This window comes from Tiliqua scincoides, chromosome 8 (assembly GCF_035046505.1).
Source record: "Tiliqua scincoides isolate rTilSci1 chromosome 8, rTilSci1.hap2, whole genome shotgun sequence".
NCBI classification, from domain to species: domain Eukaryota; kingdom Metazoa; phylum Chordata; class Lepidosauria; order Squamata; family Scincidae; genus Tiliqua; species Tiliqua scincoides.
Window position 1 is genome coordinate 26,637,796 of NC_089828.1, and position 10,468 is coordinate 26,648,263.

The following is a 10,468-nucleotide window of genomic DNA, read 5'->3' on the forward strand; positions in this document are numbered from 1 at the left end:
AGATAGGAAAGATTTTTGCTTTTTGCCTCTTTGTTTTTTTATTTCTGTCTCTATTTCTGAGGTTTGCGCCTTCCTTCTACCTCCAAAAATGTTTTGTTTTTTTTCTCTCTTCTGGAATATTTCTTTGCCAAAAGGAAATTACTTGATGGGGAATGTGGTAACTGCCTTTAAGTTCACTGGCCAAAAATGTCAGCCAGGGAAGGCACTGCTTTCACACTAATTAGGGATGTTGCAAATTAATTTTGGATGGAGATAAGTGAAGGTCAAGGAAGCTAATTGGTGGCACCTGGTGATTCATTTGCCAGTGATAGTAAAACATTTGTATGTATGTGTTGATGAGAAATATCTGTTGACTCCCTGCACAGGATCGTAGCAACAGTTCTCACTCCCCCCCCCCCCAAAGCACTTCTTGCAAGTGGGGAAATAGGAGCAGTTGTTGGCAATGGGATGTGCTTCTGTTAGGGGTTAGAGAGCAACAGACACACACCCCTATGCTTGTCTCTGAATCTTTCTAGTGGGACCTTTGAGTCACTGTTTCGCTTGAGGAGAGTTGCAGTGTTGGGAGTCAAGGAGGCTTCAGAACAGTCTTGTGTTCTTGATCAAGGCCTGTTTGTGGCCTGTTGCTTCCGACAAAAGAGAGGCTGTGAGGGACTTGATATCCTCTTGGAAAATAAACCAAGAATCCCACAGCTCCCTCTCCATTCTGGCTGCCATGCATCTGTGGTTGTGTAAAGCAATTGTGTTCCTCAAGACCCAACACCATGTTGGGTTCTGTGATACGACAATGTCATTGGGAGAGGAGAGGTCTTCAACAAGTGCTAGACTCTTGGTCTGGTCCAGCTGAGCTCCTCCTGAGTTCATATGATATGGGAAACATTGCCATATGACAGCACAATGTTGTCCCCTTGTCTCAGAGCTGCTTCTTGCTGAGGTCATAAATGTATGCCTGAGCTGCAGGTGAAATTTCACATGATGGAGCACCTGTTGAAGTTCTTCCTCTTCCACTTTTTCTACCAGTTGCTCTCTATTTCATTTTCTCCTCAAAGTCAGGAAAACTGAACTATATGGAAGCATTAGTGAGAGAACACTGCTGTTAACAAGTTTATTTCATTCTAATGGGAGGCTAATGTTATTTCAGCAAAAGAGAATGTTTTCCCTATATATCACCCCAGCACTTGTTCACTTTTTTTTCTGGTTTGTCTCACTGATGAAGGCAGCATTTCGCTTTCTGACCATCTTTATGCTTTACCATTATTTTGTATTTATTTTGACTTCTTTTTGTGTTCTATTCTGCTCTCATCCTGCCATGCCACTGTCTCCTTCACACCTTTTCCCTTCTTGCTGTTGTGGTTTTCTGGATCTTGTTCCCTGCCACCACCTTCACCACCCTTGATCACCTGGTCATCATTTCTTCTCGCACCTCTACACCTCCCCTGGTGGCTCTTAGATGAGCTGTATGCTCAGAAACTCAAGTACAAAGCCATCAGCGAGGAGCTGGACCACGCTCTCAACGATATGACTTCAATGTAAATGACACCTGTTTTTGCCTGTGCCTGTCTGACTTCACCCTCATGATTGCCAAATGCAGCCTTGCAAATGAAGCTTAGCCACTCTTTAGCACTGGGCTGGACTTCCTACATCCTCTTGAAATTCTACTTTGTACACAATTTTAATAAAATAAAATAGTGTCCCTAATTTCAGTGAGAAGCCTAAATGAGAAGGCCACATCCTTTAAAATCATATAGTTGGGGAATCAAAATGAAATGCACAAGGATTTTAAAATTCTCTCTGCATGATTTTTGTGTCCAGCTCTTAATTTCATGAGACACAAGACATTATTGGACTGAAGTGGTGGGTCTTTATGGTGCCCCCTCCACCTCACATCAGCTTGCCCACCATCAGTGGCCTGTCTGTCTTGTTCAACATGAATGGAAATTGTTGATGAATTAATTAACTCTGGCCCTTTACTCAGCCCCTCCTTGAATGAGAGTAAAACTCAGTGGCTTTAGAATTTTTCTCTTTCGGTAAAGAGTGGGAAAGTTTCATGCCTGGGTTGATGACCTTCTGTAACACTCTGCAAGGCTCACTTTGACCTAATTATCTCCCTTGAAACCTTTTCTCATTCTCCACCTTCCACCCACCTTTGGTTGTATTGCCAGTTTCTCCTTAACAGTTCTCTTCTGTTCAGACATCTTCTAAAATAGTGTACTTTTTTCTGTTCCTGAGTTAAATAAGTTTAGTATTTTCTGAGGTTGCAATCCTAAACTCATTTAGTGGGATTGAAGCACAGTCAAAATCAATGTGATGTACTTCCTAGTAAATATGGGCTGTATCTTAAGAACATTAGGATGCCTAAGTCTTGTTGAACAAATGGGGCTTAAGTTGCAGTACAATCTTATGCATGTCTACTCAGTAGTAAGTTTCAGTGGAACTTATTCCCAGGCTAGTGTACAATTTAGGGTGCAATCCTAACCCCTTATGTCAGTGCTTTCCAGCACTGACCTAAGGGCAATACAGCTCTGAGGTAAGGGAGCAAACATTCCCTTGAGGAGGCCTCCGTGAGTGACACCGAACTGCGGGATGCAGCACACGTCCCATTGGCACCACTATGCCAGTGCTGAAAAGCACTGATATAAGGGTTTAGGATTGTGCCTTTAGTCCCAGCTGACATATCTCATTTATTTCAATGGTGGTTAATCAGGATTCACTTTCTTAGGATGCAATAAGCATGGTACCCCCAGAGCTTTTTATTGTTTTTATGTTAGCTATTAGATTCTACTTTGCAATTGTTTTGTGTTCGTATGTTGACCAGTCCTGTAAAGAAATCCAGTTTAGTTAAGAGGCTTAAATGCAATTTAAAAGTAATAGACTGAGCATGGGATTGTTAATGTCTTATTGTAAGGGGCATGTTACTCTGTAATAGAATAACAGTGGGTTGCCCCTTTATGAGGGAGGGCTGATGTGCCTCAGGGCAGTTGTCTGCTGTAGTCATTTGGTTCTAGATTAAGAATCAGCCTCCGCATGATAGATTTGCATGGTCCCAACAAGCTGAGACTGTACTAGTTCTTTACACTGGTAATGAATGACATGTTTCAGTGCTCTCCCATATGAAATACTCATTGGGCTTGGAAAACTAGCCCATCAGGACTAATTCTGGCTTGGCCTCTTCCCTGTTGTATTTGTTTTCTATACTCAGGGTGTTCTTAACATGGAGTAGCATTCAAATACTCAATTCCCCACCTGCACTCTCAACTTGTACTGTTGTGGAATGGTTGTATGATTTGAAAGTATAAGACCAGTTGCTAAACAGTTTTAACACCTTCCACAAAAGTAGTTCTTACGACTTTCAGAGTCGTAGAACATGTCCAGATGGCTCTTCATTGGATCACTGAATGTTGTTTGGGGACTTCTGACCTGTTTCCTTCCCGCTGAAGTCCAGCTTCTGTCCATCGAGTTTGCTTTCCATTGTGGCATTGTTTTAGGGGCAGAAAGTGTCTGTCTTGTCTGTTCCCCTTAGCACACTTCTTGCTGTTTGGACATGCTTTGAAGGCAGAATGGAATCCATTCTGATTAAGTTCTAGTTAGGGAAAGGAGCAAGGGGTTAGAAGTTTGCTTGCATACTGTGTGTCATGGTTCCCAAACTGAGTTGTGGCACTCTGGAACCACAGTATCCTTGTGAAAAATCCACTGCCCTATGTGATGTATAGGATTGTAGTTCTGATGGGGAGCTGCAACTGATGGCCGAGTAGGTCGAGAGAGCCACCAGCCCAAAAAGGTTTGGAACCATTGCTATACCTGGAGAAGTTGACATTGCAGAGAGCACTAATGGGTGATGAAAGCTGTGTAGTGAGTTTGGTCCGTTTTATAATATATTAAGAGATGCTGAACAGAGGTCAACTCTATTGTACTGATAGCCTTGATACTAGCAGTTGGGTAACAATAGGGTTTGCTAACTAACCTTTGAGAGAACCAGTGCAGGAGAAACCTGGACATATTGGGGCTCTTCTCAAAGCACTCAACGAGATGCTTCAATACTTTTTTGTGTTGATTGTTGTTTTTCCACAGCATCAGACTTTGGTTAGAGCCTCTTAATATGTACTGCATACACCAAAGTTTTCTGCATCCTTTCTCATACACCCCCCCCCCCGCTTAATTCATAAACAAAAAATATTCCTGAGCCTACAGTTGTGCAATATTTTTTGTTGAATCTCCTTTGGGATTGATTTCTTTTTGTGGTCTAAAACCATCTGTTTTGCAGGTTTTGATTTCTAAACTTCCATCCAAGTCATGTCACACACTAACATCTCACAAACATTTTGCAAGATCTTTTCATTTGAGATCAAAATGAAGGTTTGCGCATGCCTGGGCTAATGGTTGTAATCAGAGCTCGCATGGGGGAGACCTCGCAGCTTTAAGTTGCTTTTAGAAAAGATGGGAAAGCCAAGTTCAAGCAAGATGAGTTTGTGGAGCTTGGAAGCAATTGGGGATTTTTCTCCTATGTAGAAATAGAATTTGAAAAAACCGAATAATATATTCTTGTGTGCTTCTAGCTGCTATTTCTTCCTTGTGGCCACTGGCCATGTCCCCTAGCCAATGCGTCCATTCATGGCTGCCTTGTTTTTCAAGATTCCTCAGCTGTGTGCTCTCAGAGAACTGCTGTCATGCTGCAAGAGAGTTACAAGGCTCCACTGAGCCCAAGTATCCACCCGCACACAAATAAGGTTGCCTGCGGAGTCTCTGTCATGTCACTGCTCCAGCCTTGCCTACTTCTAGTCAGGAGGGTTGCTAAAACGTGGAGGTGGGGCTCACTTTCAGAGGCAGTATAGTCTTAAAATTCAAGTCATAAGAACATAAGAAGAGCCCAGCTGGATCAGGCCATAGGCCCATCTAGTCCAGCTTCCTGTATCTCACAGCGGCCCACCAAATGCCCCAGGGAGCACTGCAGCTAACAAGAGACCTGCATCCTGGTGCATCTGGCATTCTGACATAGCCCATTTCTAATATCAGTAGGTTGCACATACCCGTTATGGCTTTTAACCCGTAATGGATTTTTCCTCCTGGAACTTGTCCAATCCCTTTTTAAAGGCATCTAGGCAAGATGCCATCACCACATGCTGATTTCTTTTACCACAGTTTATGTTCCTTTTTATTCTCCTCATTAGGGCAAGACTTCCATTTACAGAAGTCAGCTTTTATGACTGTATACGCAGCTGTAGTTTTGTTTTGAAATACAGTGGGCCCTTGGTATCCAGTGGGGATCCTTTTCAGCACACCATCAGCCTGCAGATAGTGAAATCCGTGGGGTGGAGGGGGGAGGTGGCAAACTGGAAGTCCCTTTCAGAAGCCTCTGGGAAGCCTTTTGAGGCCCGGGAGGCCATGCACAACCTCCCTTCACCTCAGAAGTCCTCCCAGACATAACTAGAAGGTACTTCCAGTTGCACCTGGGAAGCCTCTGAGGCCCTCCAGCAGAGCCCATGGTTAAGGAGGCACACTGTATAGAAGATACCTTGACCCAAACCTCAGAAGTTTGGAGCAATTCTAAATGTATTTCCATGTATTTAGCAAAAACTCAAATATTGGTCACTTGAAATTGAAAGCCAAATACCCTTTATGCAAAGCAAGTAGATCTGCATAAATTCTCCCAATGAGCACAGTTTATTTCTGGAAGCAGAAATTGGGGGTTCTTTTCAGAGTTTGTTCAAAGTGCACCCTTTAGGGAGTACGAAAGGGACTATAGTGTTATATCATAAGAGGAGAAGGAAGGTAGAGCTATCAAGACAGGCTTCATTTCCCTTTACATACTGCTATATCTCCTCTGTGTTTCTCTGCTTTCTGCCACCCTGCTCATCCATTATGCCATTTTTACTTCCTCTCTTTTATCTTCACACAGATAAATGTCTTTGCTTCACTTCTCCAAAGACATCTTCATCAGGCTGGATAAACCATCTTTTCCAAGCTGTTGGCTGTTTCTCAGTTCAGTGTCCTGTCCTTCTCCCACTTGCCCTTAACCCTTTCCTCCTAGCCCTTGCTCACAGGACATGTGGCACGCACACATACTCTCTCTCTCTCTCCTTTGTGCCTTTTTGACTGTACAGAAACTCTCCAACTTTCAATGTAAAATAAACTCCCAACTGTGTAAGCTGTATCTGTTTTGCTATTCCTTTTGCCTTTTATTTATTTCCACCATTTCCAATATGAATAAAATTAAAAACCTGCTTTCTCGCCACTAGGGATTCATTCTTGCTTTCTATTTTTGCCTGTCTGGTTTGTTTGTTTGTGTTTTTTTCCTACATGCCATTTCACAACCTTTTTGCTAAATATTAGTAATGTAAAAACCTGCAATGTTGTCAGATTGTAAGAATGGCAAAAGTTGTCTGCCCGTAATGAATATCCAGCTGATATTTCTTAGACTGGGCTCTTAAATTCAGTTATCTATCTCTGAATGAAGGAGCATGTAAGTCTTGAAATAAATCCAAAAGTCCACTGCAAACAGGGTTAGGTGTACCTGCAGTGTACAGTGATGTTCCTAGAGGGGAGGCAAAGCGCCATGTTTTGCAGGGTGCCTCAGTGCACCCTCTAAGCTGTCCCTATCCCTTGCCATTGAAGCCATTCTGAGCTGTGAGAACAGCACAGAGGAACCGCTTCTCACCACTCGGAGTGGCTCAGCTGGTGCCAGGGAGGGGCAGCTTAAAGGGCATGTTGAGGCACCCGGCTAAACTTAGTGCTTTGCCGCTGCCACCCAGTGGAATGCCACTGGCAGTGTGTGCAAGCTTTGTGAGCATCTTGGCTTTCCTTCAAAGAACAAGTAAGTTTCTGATCTGTATGACTGAGTTGAGAGCAAAGGTAGCAGTAAGGGAATGCTGGAGGTGAAGGCAGTGGCATTGTTGTATTCAAAAGAGGAGGCTGGAAAGTTACTCTGGGCAAGAGTTTGCAAGCTGGGCTGCTGCTGTTCTTATCATAAATCAGTTTATGGTTGGAGTTCCCTTACATGACTATGGATTGGTGATATTTGCATGCCGTAGAAGGCGCTAACTATTGGCCAGAAATGCATACATTTACCATATTCTCGCACACTGTTTGGTTAAATGAATAGTGTGAGAACACAGCACAGAAACTAGCTATAGTTTTGGATCATTCTGCTGTGACATCTCTAGGCTGAACCCAGGCAGCACTCTATATGAGTGCTTTTTTTTCATCTAAAAAGTGAAATTCTGGATTGACTTGCTCATGCCGCTGTCCATTTCATTATTGACCTTTGCATAAGATCTACTGCAGGGTGCACGAAATCTGTTTCCCAAAACTATTCTATTATTTCAGAGTAGCTGCCAATCTCTTGTCCCAGAGTGGCTAAAATTGCTCCATTATTAAACTCTGCCAAGAACCAGTGTAAGTTACTGGTTAACCAAATTGGTTGTAACCACTAGTTTACTGATTAAAACACATTGGGAATGGGGAGAGGGAGCCACTCTGTGTTCTCATTAATATCAGAAGTTAAGGGATCCTTTGGAATAGGATCCAAAGTGAAGGACAACTTCACTTTGGTGAAGGACACCAAAGAATTGGAACCTTTGGGCTTGGAGGGGTGTTGGCAGCCACACAAATCCCTGAGCAGTTTGTAAGAAATGAGAGTGGTCATTGTCAAGATGCTGGATTAGGGTTCTGTTATATTAATAGGAGACCATTTGTCATCTGAATCTCAATGAAAACCCTGCCGGCTTTTCTCTTGCTCTGCACTAATGAAGTCACAAGAACCACAGTTTTTTTTTTCAGCCACTTGGTTACGCAATAAAAGTTATACACATTTAAGCCCTTAGAATGTAACCCAGCTCCTCCGGCAATAATTTAAAATTCTGAAGGGGAAAAACTCCAGTAACTTCATGGCAAGCTGGCTTGAGCCAAGAAAAATTTTGGCTGAGTGACTCTCCTTTCTCCAGTACTGAAGATTTAATCTGTGATCCGAAGCACACTTGCTGGAAAAGAGGTTGGAATAAATCATTGGGACCACATTTCAGCAAGTGTGTCCAGCAGCAACGTATAGAGTGTGAGCACTGTATAAGCCAGTAGCAGTGAACAGAATTCAGCCCTAGGCACTTGTTTGCAAGGCAATGCCACACTCACTGGGCAAAGTAAATGTGAGTGTTGGAGGCTGGTGAATGGGAATCTGGAATTATAAATCGGGATCCACAAGTAATTTGTGGGAAGGAGGTGGGATGAACTGCAAAGGAGGAAATAATTTGTTTAATCCCTTTGCTCCTTTTTCTTCCTTACATTCCTGCTATGAGTTTTATTTCCCCCTCTACTTGCAGTCCTTTTGGCACTCCTCTTTGCTGCCGAAAGAATTCCTGTGGGGAAATTGAGAGCTGAGAATGAGCACTATGGCTCTTTGGACTCCTAGTTATAGACCACCTTACTGCCCAAAGCATCCTTTTTCAGGATAGTGGTGGTAGAATTGGGCTCAGAAGATGCAGGCCATGTGGTACATACCACTTCTCCTTGTCCTCGCTTCCCTGACTTGTGAAGGGAGGTCTTCTCACTGCCAAAGGAATGCTTTGCTTCCATAAAACCACCCATTTCCAGCTCCTGTGTACTACCAAGAATAAAACATGCATGCACATTGACTTGAGAAAGGGGAGACCAGGACTTCTCTAGCACTCCCACATCTGGTGGTTAAGCAGCTATTCTCCAATATACAGTCGGCTTCCTGTCTTGATGCTCGAAACATTGCCCACCTTTGAAGGTTGAGAATCTCTTTCTGAGGTTCTGTCTCGCAGCAAGGTACATTCTGTGTGTCTGTGTATAGTTGACTTGATCATTGGATGACTACTAGTGTACAGCATCTCTGAATGATTTTCCTAGCTATTAACCTGTTGTGTGTGCATGCGCGCGATTCTTTTTACTTCTTGCTCTGTCTAACCTTATGTTCCTTCTGCCTCCTCTTTTCTTCTCTTCCCTCCTAACCTGCTTGCTGACTTGTACAGACCAGCTCTACCAGCAGCTTGAGCAAAACCGTCGTCTAACTAATGAGTTAAAGTTGGCCCTGAACGAGGATTAAGCTTTACTATGAATCCACTCTGTCTAATGGATGTGTTTATGGTTCCTTTGATACTGAAATATGCAAGAGACCTGTGCCTAGTAAGAAACACTGTCAGCTGCCAGACGGAATGTAGCTAACCTGGCTTGAGAAAGTCTAAAAGTTTCCTAACCAGTTGGGGTCTATTTAGATTTGCCTTTCCTGCTTCAAGACCAGCTATGCTCTCTAATTATAACAAAAAAAGAAAAACAACCCAGCAGCCTCCATTTTGGAGTGGAGAGTTTTGCTGGTAGCTGGGGAAGGGGGACAGCTGAAACCTGAATCTTTGTTTAAAAAAAAAAATCTCAAATCAGATGTAGTCCCAACTGGTTTGTATTTGAAATCCGAGCAGTCATTTTTTGAGATTCAATAAAAACAGCTTTGTGTGTGGGTTAAGTCAGCTACCCAAATAAGAACCCCTCTGTTGATAACCTCTGGTCAGTTTCAAAGTAGGCCTGCTTCACTACAAAATTGCTGTTGATGTTTGGGAGTACAGTATGTGGTTTTGGAGCCTTGTGCTTGCTTGTTTAATGGCTGTCCTACGAAGTGTGCATGTAACACACAACTTAACAAATGTTAAATGTTTCCTGTTTTGATTTTTGATTTAGCAGTACATAAGTGAACTAGGATTTTTCCCAGCAGTCAAGTTTGATTCTTTCCCTCTTGTTTTCTGCTAATTGTTAAGAGAATTGCTTCTGAATCCTTGTCAGTCTATAGATTTTAAAGACATGTTTTCCACCTTCTGAATTTTTTCTGGAATGGGCTGTTTTGATACACCTTGTGCCTTTTCCAAGTTCTAGTTTAATTTTAGAGATCTAGCTGTCTGCAACAAAAGTCTTGTACCACCAAATTTGCCACGAGCCTTTACTTTTTGTGAAACTTATTCCATTCCTTTTTTCCTCTCCTGCTGTGTCTCCGGTACACATTTGATGTAATACGAACAGAATTGCTGGTGTGCCAAAAATGAGCCCTTGCACTTGGCCTCTTCCTTTCCTAGTTGTTGCACAAAATACTTGCTTCTCTTTTGGCCAAGTGATTTTTGCAGAGGCACCTGACTGTTGACCCATGCCTTTTGGTTTACAAATTTTTCTAGCTATCTGGGTTAGAAAATCCTGGTACTTCATACCATGCACACTTCGTACTTGTTCACAATGTTTGCTTTCATGTAATTAAAAGGAATGCTTCCAAATGACAAGATGGTTCATATCTTGATTTTTCTAATCCAAAACAGAGAAAGTGGCACATGCTAAAGAAGAGAACCTCAATATGCATCAGATGCTGGATCAAACTTTACTGGAGCTCAACAACATGTGAAAACCCTGTTAGCTGCAACCACACCACTTTCGGTTTTGTTTTTTTTCTTTCCTTTATTTTTTTTAAACACCCGCTTGCCATGAA

General features: G+C 42.6%; 1 protein-coding gene across 20 annotated transcripts in view; it reads left to right on the forward strand.

The window, feature by feature from the left end:
• The window catches only part of TPM1 (tropomyosin 1), a 35,851-nt gene extending 25,383 nt beyond the window's left edge, over positions 1–10,468 (forward strand). For 7 of the 20 annotated variants that reach the window (XM_066635232.1, XM_066635238.1, XM_066635230.1 and 4 more), the window contains one exon: positions 10,302–10,468. In XM_066635232.1, coding sequence (XP_066491329.1) covers positions 10,302–10,384 — 83 coding nt within the window. In that variant the 3' untranslated portion in view covers positions 10,385–10,468. Of the gene's footprint in view, positions 1–1,447; positions 1,531–5,890; positions 6,227–10,301 lie in introns of those variants that run through there. The other 13 variants (XM_066635222.1, XM_066635220.1, XM_066635221.1 and 10 more) reach the window with 3 other exon arrangements.